The 13,861-nt window shown below is 39.9% G+C and overlaps 1 protein-coding gene across 3 annotated transcripts in view; it reads right to left on the bottom strand.

Annotated features, from left to right (window-relative positions):
* Window positions 1-13,861, bottom strand: part of LOC149213938 (uncharacterized) — a 137,338-nt gene that overhangs the window by 36,490 nt on the left and 86,987 nt on the right. For 2 of the 3 annotated variants that reach the window (XM_089392148.1, XM_089392151.1), the window contains 2 exons: window positions 959-1,021; window positions 738-803 (listed from right to left, as the gene is read on the bottom strand). In XM_089392148.1, coding sequence (XP_089248274.1) covers window positions 738-803; window positions 959-1,021 — 129 coding nt within the window. The remainder of the gene's footprint in view (window positions 1-737; window positions 804-958; window positions 1,022-13,861) is intronic. The other variant, XM_089392149.1, reaches the window with a different exon arrangement.

The following is a 13,861-nucleotide window of genomic DNA, read 5'->3' as shown; positions in this document are numbered from 1 at the left end:
CACAGTTTACTTTTGTTGTAGAGGCCATTTCTAGCCTCCTTGGTTATTTGTATTTTGTTTTGAGTCTTTGATCATGTATGACAGTTGACTATGTATTTCCATTGGGTACCATTTTGATATAGTGGATTGGTTCATGAGCCTACTTTGATCATATGTTGTCTTCCATCTATATTATAATGCTGTGTGTTTGGAAACATGAATAAAAATCTTTAAAATTATGTTTAAAATATTTAAAATTATGTTTTTTAATAAAAAAAAAAAAAATTTAATGTATTTTTTACAACGACCGAGTCATTGAAATCGAGTCGGCCGAGTCATTACCGTTTCGGAGTCGGAGTCGGAGTCGATCCTCGGCCGAGTCGGAGTCGGAGTCGGAGTCTTAAAACATTGATCCAAAGTGCTGCTATTTACTTCAAATACTGTAACATGGATGAAGACGATGACCTAAAATATAAGCTACATAATTTCTAATGCTTAGCAAACATTGCTGCACTGACTTATAGACTGGCCACATACTAAAGGTAAAAATTCCAAAGATCTGTAGAGATGCATATGTCAGTGCTCTTAGAAATCATTACATACAATGCCTGCCTCAAATACAACAGTCCTGCAATCTTTGCGAACGATTCCATTTTCTTGTAAATATAATTAAGAGTGCAATATAAACCAATTCTACAATCCTGACATTCATGATCAAAACCAAAAAGCAATCAAATCGAAGAATTGGATATCCTGACCTTAGGATTTGTAACAATAACTCCAAATGCACTAAAAGTATCATATAGCAGCTTTTCATCCACATCCTGCAAAAGATCAGATTGAACAACATCCATTAGATGCCTATTTACACTGCAAAAGAAGCAACATAAGCATTGCCAAAAATTGAAATTCTCCTGCTTGAACTTAGAAATTCATCAAAACTATTTTTGAGATCCATTTAATCAGCAAGCAAGCTTACAGGATCAAGATTGCCAACAAATAAGTTTGCTCCGACATCCAAGCTCTTCTTATCTTGGGAAGCCTGGACAAAAATCAATGAACCACAAAGCAAACATTATTACAATTATATTTTTTTTGTACAAAAGTTTTGGTCTTCTTAAAACAAATCTAAAAGAATCTACCATCTACAAATAACAGGCAAGAACTTTCTATGTTTCACCTCAAAGAGCACATTACAAGAAAGCATTAGCTGTATCACAGATAAATACAAAGCATGGAAATAAAGAAAGAAATGGAAATTTACCAGATACACAGATTCTGGAAAAGTCAGAAAGAAATATAAAATACAACAGTCGAGCTGTTTTTATATTAAAGCTCATATATCAACATGAATTGAGCACAAGGAATCATATGCAGTAAGCCATGAAGTAGGGAACAAAATTTCTTTGGTTGTTTTAAGAACACAATATTTTCAGATCATGGGTCAGAAAGCTGCAACAGAATTGAAATCATGGGCATGAGAATAAAATAGAGGAGGCTACAGCCATACTTGCCTGACCTTCATCAGGATTACCTCCAATAGATCCATAGCATTATTCCATAAAAGAATTTTCTAGGCTTTCTAACCATCAGCCAAAATTCAAATTCCATAATGAGGGTTGACAGTTCACCCCATTTACCATCCACGGATCACGGGAAAGAAATCACGGTGGTTTTCCGCGATCTGTTCTGCTTGGAAAAAAATGTGTGGGCGTGTGAAAGAAACAAGAAACCAGTAGACATAAGATTTCAGAATACCATTCAATAATTTAAATTTGGACATAAAAGCCAGAAAAAAGAGTTATCGTTTAAAGGGAACTGAACATTCTATTTCAACTTGAATTGTATAAAATTAGTGTTAGCGTTCTTCTTTTTAATATAATTTTTCATTTTAGTGACCAAGATGTCAATTGAAAACCAGCACACCAGCAGAAATGACCAAAAAGTTTGCTTAGAAGGTCAATATGCCAGCTGAAATGACTGATGTGGCATTTCAAAAATCTGAAGTGCCACTAGAACGTTTTAGAGGATTTTCACACAAGGCAATGTTTACAAAATGCATTTCCAACAACTTGGGGTGGAGTTTCCTGTAACATAGCGAGCTGCTCAAAAAAGCAACATTTGCATCTTCTTCTCCAAACTTCACACCTGCTTCCACTAACTGCTTTATCAGCACCCTTTAACTGATTTATGCGACAACATATTTTTTGTTTTGAACCAGAATAGCTGAAGAAACTTGGTGTGGTTTTGACCCAAACAACTTGTTTAACTCTTCCAATATTCTTTGCAAGGTTTTTCCATGTCAACATGATGCAACTTACAATCTGATACAGCAAGTTGAATAATTGACTTGGAATTGTCATCTCTGCTCTGCAAATAATATCATTTTAGGCTATGTGGGTTGTGTTTCAAGTTGAGATATTGGCATTGATGTCAAAACAATAAGAGATTGTTGGGAGGTCAAATGAAATAGATTGCAAGCAACAAGAGATTGTTCAGTAGCAAACAGAATGCTTCATTCAAGTTAAGGGGAAGAAAAGGGAGCGTACTGATCAGAGCGTTTTTCATGGCAGTGATACAGGGCATTCCAAACAAGAATGTGCATTATGAGGCCCGAAGAAATTGCCAGAATCACTAACAAAGATGGAAGCCTCATCAACTCAGAAGCTGTTGGGCAGCTTGTGCATCTAAAGAAGCTGGATAGAAGTAATGATGGTAAGAAAGGAATTGATTTGGCTTTGTGGCGTACATCCCTTGTAGGTGTGATTGCAACCACCGATCGAGATGACTGTCTCAGCCAATTTGTGCAGCTCCAGTGCTTGCCTATTTTGGATGATTGGCTTCAAGAAGCACATAAAGGAAAGACTGGAGATGCAAGCAGCCCAAAGGAGGGTGACAAAGTTGCCAAAGATTCAAGAACTCCTGTTATTATTGCAACATACACTTGATAGGCTACATGTAAATCTGGATGCTCCGAAGATATGTAATGTTGGGAAATCTGTAAACCACTTGAAAAATCACAAGAACAAGGAGATTCAGAAGGCTAGGATCCTAATTGATACATGGAAGAAACGTGTGGACGCAGAAATGAAGAACAATGACACAGAAAGAAGAATAATTCTGCCAAAAGTATTATTACTAAGGTCGGCCCCTAAAACAAATTTAAACAAGTATTATAATTGATACTCAAGTTGGCTCCTCTTGAAAACATGTTGGGACCCCCTCCTATAGACATGACGGTTCAATGTGGGCTTGAATAGTATAAATAAACAACATGTCTCCTCCATTTGGCCTTCAACTAATCGAAGGGAGAAGAAAAGTGAAGCTCGGGTCTGCAAAAGGAGTTTATAGGTTCATATCTCATGAACCTGGTGGGAAAGTAAAGAAGATTTAAACTCGGCCTTAGGTATGTTCTATGCTTCGAGCAATTTATTTCAATTTTCACAGTTAGCTCCATATCTTTTCCGGATTAGCAATCACATCAGCATTAAAGTAAACTACAGATAGAACATAAACATAAATCGCAGAAGACAAGCCAAGACAAGAGGACACGAGATGTGGCGCTAGCCAGGGACAAACCCAAATGTGGGGAAACCCTTGATCAATTCTTCTTATATGTTCTTCAATAGTTCAGCAGAGAGAGAGAGAGAGAGAGTACGTTTACAACAGAAGTCAACACTTTGACTTATCTAGATAAGAGCATAGATCATCTCTAAGAAGATGATACATGAGATCAGTTGAAGACATGCTGCTTCAACTAATTCTCCAAGGTGACTCCTTCACCTATCGTTGTGCTGCATTTCGTCGTCATGCTGCACCTCACCGCGCTGCACCATGCTGCACCCATCATCACTATGCTGCATCTCATCACGCTTCATTAATCATCACTGTACCGATCACTGTACTCCGATATGTGCCATTGTTGCACCATGTTGCCATCCTGACCTATGTGTTGGCTGCACCTTGCTTGCTTGTTGTCCCTAGCATGCTTGTTGTCCCTAGCATGTTTGTCGTTGCATGCTAGTTGTCCCTTGCATGCTAGCTGTAACATTGCATGCTTGGTGTATTTGCTGCTAAGTACCATACAATTGTCCCAATGTTAGTTGGTTGTCCCTTGCATGTTGCTCTCCTTCGAAGACAGATGATTCCACTGTTTTGGCAGTTCCCGGCAATTCTGGCAATTCCGACTGTTCCCAGAAGTTCTAGCATTTCCAACTTTTCTAGCAGTGCCCGCTTTTCCGGCTTTTCTGGCAATTCCGACTTTTCCGGCAGTTCCGACTTTTCCGGCTTTTCCCGCAGCTCTAGATTTTCCAGATTTTTCGGCAGTTCTGGCTTTTCCAGCAGTTCTAGCTTTTCCGGTAGTTCCAGCTTTTCCGGCTTTTCAAGCAGTTTCGACTTTTCTGGCTTTTTTGGTAGTTCCGGCTTTTCCGGCATTTCCAGCTTTTCTGGAAGTTCCGACTTTTCTGGCTTTTTGCCCTCTGGATCAGGCAAACTTTATTCCTTAGGATCTCTCCTCCTACTAAAACCCAAATACAAATAGAGAGAGGAAGAGATCCCAAGTGTGTTGAAATGACTTCAAGGCCACCTCTATTTATACTAAAACGTTGAGCAGATGTGGGGTTTACTTGGTTGCTGGCCGACCTTAACGAATTGTCTTATAACACAAATAAAATCATAACTCTATGAATACTTATCGGAATCGGATGATCTTTACATCAATCCTACACCTCTCAATGAGAAGGATCTAAGAAAAATATCAACTCCAATAAATAAGATGACCCACATGGAGTTTGGCCCTAGTTGCCAATTTTAACACTCCCTCTCAACTAGGGAGAACTCCATCCATTGATCCATATGTCCGACTGTACTATCTCTGCCATCAGTGCCCTACGATGCTCTGATCTGTTGAGCTCTGCTCTGCTCTGCTTTGATCTGCTGAGCTCTGCTCTGCTCTGCTTTGCTCTGCTCTGTTGAACCATGAAGAAGAAGAATTGATCGAGAATGTCTCATACCATTCTCTACTGATCCGAAGTCAGTTTCATCTAAAGAGAGTGTGTCACATCACTCTTACTCACCCGAAGTAAGTTTTATTGATCCCAGATCAATATCAGAAGAGAGTGTCTCAAACCACTCACACTGATCCCAGATCAATGTCACAAGAGAGTGTCTCAAACCACTCATACTAATCCCAAATCAGTTTCATTGATCCCAGATCAATGGCGGTCATCCTAGCATAGGGAGTACGGTAGATACAGCGATGCATCCATCAATAATACTACTATGGTCCCTATCCTCATTTCCCTGCTCATTGATTAGATCAGAGGTACTTCCCATGAGTCCCAGACTACATGGGTAGGATGCCTCAACAGGAGAACTAATCATCCTATCCACAGGAGAACAAATCATTCTGGCCCACAAGAGAACTAATCATCTTGTTCCATAGTTGCCACAGAGAACAAATCATCCTGGCCCACAGGAGAACTAATCATCCTATTCCACACTTGCCACGGGAGAACTAATCATCCCAGCCCACAGGAGAACTAATCATCATATTCATAGCGCACCACCAGGGGAGGGTGAGTCGCCCTGTGGTTGTATGTTGCTCCAGTAAGTACCCCAAGCCCCCCAGAGCTCCCAGAGCTCAATGCATGCAACATGCAGGACCCTTATAAGGTCTCTCAACGACTCCAAGTCATTCAGAAAAGATACAGATTTGACCTTTCCTCGAGGCTTTGACAAAATGTTTCTGACCTGTACATCAGTCTCAATGCGATGGAGCCTCCTCGCTCATCAACTTACCATATCGCAGATAAGGCAGTTTCTGATGTCTATCTACTGGAGCAATCATCGAATACGGGATTCCTCAATAATCGAATCCCCCCTCTGGTTGTCATAGAGAATCACAGTGGTATTCATCATGTGTACAAACATCTCACTTAAGAGCTTCTGCAACCAAGCAGCTTCACACGAGATCATACTCGTAGCTATGTATTCGATCTCGACGGTGCTTATAGCAACTGACTTCTGCTTCCTGCTCATCCATGATATCGAAGCAGAATCCAAAGAGAACCAGCACTGAGAAGTGCTCTAGTGATCCTCCACACTGCCTGCCCAATCAGCATTCGAAAAATCATGCAATTTCATATTTCCGGCAGTGTATCCCAATCCATGAGAGATTGTGCCCCGAAGATATCTCAGAGGATTCTTGGCACCAATCCAGTGAGGCTCAACCAAATATGAGCTCACCATGCTAACTGCAAAACATATGTCCGGACGGAAGTTCACAAAGAACATCAATGCGAATGAGTTTATGAAACTCAAAGGCATTTCCCAAATCTGGTCTGACATCACTACCATATAACTTCTAAAAGTTAAGATCCTCGAGGTAGTCACAGGCTTGCAGTTTATCATTCCACATCTGGAATCCAACTCCCTCTTACTTCTACAAATGAGAGGGTCTGCACCTATCAGAAATAGGTCGTCCTCATAAGGTGCTGGTATGAGAGGTCTATCATCCACAACCTTCGGGTAATGGTTTGGATCGGTTTCACTCCTAGTGAATCTCTGCTTCATCAGACAACTATCAATCCTCTCATACTACGCCCGGGGTGTTTTACTTCAAGCCATATAGGGCTTTCTTCCACTTGTATACATGAGATTCCCGATCATGAATCTCAAATTCCTCGGGTTGTTCCAAACCTGTGGACCTGCTGCATGAGGGGAATGGTCCCCTTATAGGATTTTCCTTCGGTACTTCTCAGACATGTACCTTCATGTTCTTCTTGAATTCAGGCATCCCTATCACCATCTGACTCACATCGGGTAGGGCCCCATAGGTAGACTTTCGTTGTTATAGATGTGATATGTCAATTGACATGATCCCCAATGGACCATCCTGCAACTTGATACAAATTGCAAACCCTGAACCCATAAGAAAAAGCATCTTTGAAAATTTTATTTTTTTAACACGTACCTCTCCATCGATGAATGCCACCCTGAAACTTTTGACATCCATTTCCGAGATGGACACCAGGTTCTTCTTGCGATTAGGTACATAAAAGAGATTCTTGTAATTGAATAGAGTTACCCTCATTCAATTGAGGGGTAACATTCCCTACACCCTTTCTGGGATAGGTGGCATCAGCTCTAAGTATAATCCCACGATTGTTTCCATCTTTACCAAATTAGGGAGTGGACCCATCTATCCGATGAAGTGCCTTGAAGCACTGCAATCTATAAGCCAGATTCCCAAAGAATATGAAGGAGAGGGCCAATACAAGATAACGCTTCTTTATCTTATCGGAAACAACATTTGATTCTTCATACTTGAGGTTCCTTGCTTTCTATGAAGAGTCGGCCATTTCCTTGATGACCTGCATTACCTGTCATTCCTTTGATCATTGAAGATGTCCTTGGAATGATTGTTATCATCATCAAGTGATGTGTCCCTGCCATTCGGACATTCCTTCACATAATGGCCGAACTAGTTATTTTCCTTTCCTTCCACCTTGAGATCCGGTCTTCCAATGAAGTGATCTTTAAGTAGGCCATATTCCGCTGCGCTATTCTGATAATATTCTATGCTTTGACTTCACCCTTGGTGAATTTGAAGAGGGATGAGGAATCCACTGATCCTTTTGTCCTTTCCCAACTGTCTTCGATGATTGCTCTTTCACTCTTGCTTGGGCATTTTCTTCACCTCACCTCTGATACCATGTTAATTTTAGGTATGTTCTATGCTTAGAGCAATTTATTTCAATTTTCACAGTTAGCTCCATATCTTTTCCAGATTAGCAATCACATCAGTGTTAAAGTAAACTGCAGATAGAACATAAACATAAATCGTAGAAGACAAGCCAAGACAAGAGGACACAAGATGGGGCGCTAGCCAGGGACAAACCCAAATGTGGGGAAACCCTTGATCAATTCTTCTTATATGTTCTTCAATAGTTCAATAGAGAGAGAGAGAGATAGTATGTTTATAACAGAAGTCAACACTTTGACTTATCTAGATAAGAGCATAGATCATCTCTAAGAAGATGATACATGAGATCAGTTGAAAACATGCTGCTTCAACTATTTCTCCAAAGTGACTCCTTCACCTATTGTTGTGCTGCATTTCGTCATCATGTTGCACCTCGCCGCATTGCACCATGCTGCACCCATCATCACTATGTTGCATCTCATCACGCTTCATTAATCATGACTGTACCAATCACTGTACTGCATTATGTGCCATTGTTGCACCATGTTGCCATCCTGACCTATGTGTTGGTTGCAACTTGCTTGCTTGTTCTCCCTAGCATGCTTGTTGTCCTTAGCATGCTTGTTGTTGCATGCTAGTTGTCCCTTGCATGCTAGCTGTAAAATTGCATGCTTGGTGTTTTCATTGCTAAGTACCATACAATTGTCCCAATGTTAGTTAGTTGTCCCTTGCATGTTGCTCTCCTTCAGAGACAAATGCTCTGCTTATTTTGGCAGTTCTGGTAGTTCCGACTGTTCTCGGCAGTTCCGACTGTTCCCGGCAGTTCCCGGCTTTTCCGGTAGTTCCGGCATTTCCGGCTTTTCCGACTTTTCTGGCAGTTCCGGCTTTTCTGGCATTTCTGGCTTTTCCGGATTTTCCAGCAGTTCCGTTTTTTCCAGCAATTCCGGCTTTTCCGGTAATTCCAGTTTTTCCGGCTTTTTTTTTTGCAATTCCAACTTTTCCGGCATTTCCGACTTTTCCGGCAATTCTAGCTTTTCCAATAGTTCCGACTTTTCCGGCAGTTCCGACTTTCTGCCCTCTGGATCAGGGCAACGTTATTCCTTATGATCTCTCCTCCTACTAAAACCCAAAGACAAGTAGAGAGAGGAAGAGATCCCAAGTGTGTTGAAATGACTTGAAGGCCACCTCTATTTATACTAAAACGTTGAGCACATGTGGGGTTTATTTGGTTGTTGGCCGACCTTGACGAATTGTCTTATAATGCAGATAAATTCATAACTCCACGAATACTTATCGGAATCGGATGATCTTTACATCAATCCTACACCTCTCGATGAGAGGGATCCAAGAAAAATATCAGCTGCTATAAATAAGATGACCCACATGGAGTCTGGCCCTAGTTGCCAATTTTAACAAGATCACTGTCTCAGCCAATTTGTGCAGCTCCGGTGCTTGCCTATTTTGGATGATTGGCTTCAAGAAGCACACAAAGGAGAGACTGGAGATGCAGGCAGCCCAAAGGAGGGTGACAGTTGTCAAAGATTCACGAACTCCTGTTATTATTGCAACATACACTTGATAGGCTACATGTAAATCTGGATGCTCCGAAGATATGTGATGTTGGGAAATCTGTAAACCACTTGAAAAATCACAAGAACAAGGAGATTCAGAAGGCTAGGATCTTAATTGATACATGGAAGAAACGTGTGGATGCAGAAATGAAGAACAATGACACAGAAAGAAGAATAATTCTGCCAAAAGTATTATTACTAAGGTCGGCCCCTAAAACAAATTTAAACAAGTATTATAATTGATACTCAAGTTGGCTCCTCTTGAAAACATGTTGGGCCCCCCTCCTATAGACATGACAGTTCAATGTGGGCTTGAATAGTATAAATAAACAACATGTCTCCTCCATTTGGCCTTCAACTAATCGAAGGGAGAAGAAAAGTGAAGCTCGGGTCTGCAAAAGGAGTTTATAGGTTCATATCTCATGAACCTGGTGGGAAAGTAAAGAAGAACAACAGACCTCAGACTGTGAAGTTTTGGAGCTGACTGACTACAACAAGACGCTGCCTGCAGTGACCTGTAGCTAATTCAGATTATGGTGATGTGAGCAATTTTGGACCTATGATTTCAACCTCCCTTCTGTGGAACTTCAGTCCTGTGAAAAGGGAATTTCAGATTGTATCCTGGACTGTAGCAGATTGTATTCAGGCTGGCTGTATCTCGGACTGTAGCATCTCATCTGTAACATTTCGGACCAAGGCAAGACTAGGATCTCGGACTGTGTACTTTGAAGTTTGAACATTTGTAGCAGATCTTTGGAGCAATCTTTAAGCTTTCTGAAACAGCTCTAGACCAAACCTTGAAGTGGGGCTATAAGAGCAGATATTTTGAAGAAATTCATGGACAAGACTTAAAGACATTTGTGAAGCAGTCTTGTAGACAAGCAATCTTGGAGAAACTGGAGCAGTTTTTTTTGGAAGCCCTTTCCGAAGCAAAGTTTTTGGGAACTGCAGAACAACTCCTTGCGGGCACCCTTGAAGTCCTTTGGGGTAGTATTAAGGATTTTTGGAGCAGACTTTAAAGAGAACATAGAGCAAATTGTGGAGACCCTTTTGTAGCATTTTGAAGCCCTGATAGAGTAGACTTTTGGAGCAAATTTGAACCAGACTTTGAAGTATGAAGGAGTGCCTCTTGGAGCAGACTTGAATCAGAACTTTTGGAACAGACTTGAAGCAGTCTTAAAGACATAATTAGAGCAGACCCTGGAGAACTTTTGGAACATTCTTTGAAGTATCATTTGAGTGATTGTTTAAGAATTCTTAGAGCAGTCTTGAGTTTTTGGATCAGATCTGGAAGCTATCTTGGAGGTATCTTGATAAAGTTTTGGAACACATTGGAAGTGTTTGTACAAGGCTGGAGCCTTGTGAGAGACCAGGTTGGACCCTGGATTTATATTTGAGGACTGGAGTCCTCATTCAAGGTTGGAGCCTTAAAAAGGTTGAAGATTTTATTTAAAGGTTGGAGCCTATGTTTGTAAACGAGGATTGGAGTCCTCACTATTTTTAATAACAAAGTTATTTTTGTTCTACTTCTTGTGTTTTGGCTTATCTTGTAAAAAGATTTTTAACTAGCATGATATAACAATTGAAAAAAATGCTGGTTCACCCACCCCGCTCCCCCCGGTCTTTCCAACATTTCAGTCAGCCTTGACTAAGTCTATGTTGAAAATTTGGCAGCTCAGGGATGAATTTCGAAAAATAGAAAGTTTCAAGTGTGACTTTCCAAAAATAGTAAATCACTTTGAATCAATTGGTAATCAAGTATTGTTGATGGAAAATCCGTTCTGATCATCAACCAATCCTAATAATTCAATTTCGACTTAATCATTAATATTATATTATTATTTTTATGATACTATTATATTATTATTAAAAAGAAATTCAAGTTACTCAATCATGACTCTCAATAATGTTCTATTACACTCATTATTGGCATGGCATATTCCTCTTACACTCATTAATGCTCTTACACTTTCTTACGCTCTCATTAAAGCATATCATGAAATATTCCTCTTACGCACTCTTTAAAACATATGTTACACTCTCCTTCTTAATGGCATAACTTACTCAATCACGACTCTCAACAATGTTCACTTACACTCATTATTGGCATGGCATATTCCTCCTACACACTCATTAATGCTCTTACACTTTTTTACGCTCTCATTCATTAAAGCATATCATGAAAGATTCCTCTTACACGCTCTTTAATGCATATGTTACACTCTCCTTCTTAGTGGCACAACTTACAAAGGCATGCATACCTTCTTGATGGCATGAGTTGCATTTCCTAAATGGGCATATGTTACTCTCCCTCTTGGCATGTAAGTTACTCTTTTACGGCATGGATTCGTTGCTCCTCTTATGTATATGTGCCTCATTATTTCTCCCCTCACTACTTGTGCATTAGGAAAAAAGAATTCGAACTTGAGATAGAGTTGAAGAGAGTTCAAGAAGATTGTGAGAGAGACACGTGCATTAGGAAAAAAGGTTTCGAACTTGAGAGAGAGTTGGAGAGAGTTGAACAAGATTGTGAGAGAGACACTTGGAGAGTAAGAGAAAAACTTGATGAGTCAATGTTGATTCAGTGTTTCAATGTTGATTAAGTTGAAGGGAAGGTTGATTCAGTGTGTGCATTTGTTGTTGTTGTTGATTTCTGAAAGCATCGGATGTGCTCTAACTCTCAAAAATTGCAAGGAGGCTAAGACACATGCATTCTCCAATACCCAGAAATCGTTTTGGGAATTTCCACCTGGACACAGTTTTATTAAAATAATTCATTATTTTTAATTGGTCCCTAAGTCTAAACTTAGGAAATTAAAATAATTAACGGGTATTAATCTAAAATGTGAGTGTAACTTCTAGAAGAAGGCAGAGATCAAGTCAATATGATCCTAGCCATTGATTAGAATCTAATCTAGGTCGTTGATTGATCAACGAGAGGATTATAAGAAAAGGCTTGATGGGCACTTGGAGAACACACACCAAGAGAGTTCAGAAGATCGAATTTCTGAAGCAGAGCAGCTGTTCAGAATCGGATGTGCTCTAACTCTCAAAAATTGCAAGGAGGCTAAGACACATGCATTCTCCAATACCCAGAAATCGTTTTGGGAAATTCCACCTGGACACAGTTTTATTAAAATAATTAATTATTTTCAATTGGTCCCTAAGTCTAAACTTAGGAAATTAAAATAATTAACGGGTATTAATCAAAAACGTGAGTGTAACTTCTAAAAAAGGCAGAGATCAAGTCAATATGATCCTAGCCATTGATTAGAATCTAATCTAGGTCGTTGATTGATCAACGAGAGGATTATAAGAGAAGGCTTGATGGGCACTTGGAGAACACACACTGAGAGAGTTCAGAAGATCGAATTTCTGAAGCAGAGCAGCTGTCGGAGAGAGATTCGAAGTGAGATTTTGCAGTGAGGGGCAAGGATAGTATCTGAAGGGAAATATTTCCCAGTCGAAGGATACTCAGCTGAGAAGGCCGAGGGAGATCCAACAGTTGCAGCACTGAGCCAGAGGGGTTGACGCAAAGCCACGCAGAGGTAGCGCTGAAGCCAAGAGGGAGTTCGAAATTTGCAGAGGGAATTCGAGCTTCAGAAGCTAGGAGTCGAGGTGTGGGACCATGAGTCAGAAATCGAATCATCTGGGCAGCAAATCGACAAGCCAGAGGATTAACGTTGTCCCCAGTGAGCTTCACGTTGGGCTGATGTAGACACAATGCAGAAAAGTCAGGGGCAATCTTTTTGGCACTGGATCAGCCAAGATTTCCAGTGATAGTGTGGGGTAATCTCACAAATCTCTCTATCAGGTTTATTCTTTGTAACTGGAATGTCAGGAAGGCTTCCAGAGATGTATTCAGATTTTACCACTGCATAATAATAAAACCCTCAGATCTGTTGCACCGGTTTTCCCACATTGGGTTTTTCCAGGGACATTTGTCAAAAAATAACGGCGTTATTGTGTTCTATTTTCTTTCTTGATCAATCTCTTGTTTCCGTATATAAATAAATTAAGTGAAGGTTACAATGTGTGTATTTCAATATTTGTTGTAGGAAACTGCAAATAACTTGTTCATGTAAATCTAACAAGTAGGAGAAATATCATCAGTTGTTGCAATAGGGATTCCAATTTAGGAACTTTCACAGTTGCTACCAATGATCTTCATGGTACAGCTTGTTTAGATTTGGGTCAACTTACTCATTCTCTTGATCTCTCATTGTACTTGTATCTTTGTTGAACAATTGATTTCTAACAGAAGAAAAATCTAGTTGGGTTTTCCCCTGTTCAATGGACCTAAATTCTTTGTCTGATTTTGTTCTTGGCTATCCTCTATTGTGCATTTGATTTATGTTTTATCTACAATTGCTTATCTTATATTGCAGCAGTTTTGTAATAAGTGATTGTTACAACATAGAACATCAGAATTTCAACAATCTAGACCCTATACCCCATAAGTTTTTATTCATTAATTGTATTTAAATTTTAAACTCTCACCTTCCATTTTTGAAAATTGTCATCACTGAAATAGATATTTTCATTTTTACGAAGCAAAAAATGTGTACAATCTTGTCATAAATAGCTACTTATGCTTATAAGCCTC

This window comes from Pinus tabuliformis, chromosome 1_1 (assembly GCF_031772625.1).
Source record: "Pinus tabuliformis cultivar Carrire ecotype Pingquan chromosome 1_1, CPIR1, whole genome shotgun sequence".
Lineage (NCBI taxonomy): Eukaryota > Viridiplantae > Streptophyta > Pinopsida > Pinales > Pinaceae > Pinus > Pinus tabuliformis.
Note: the sequence above shows the minus strand (reverse complement) of the source record. Positions and strands in the feature narration are given on the sequence as shown.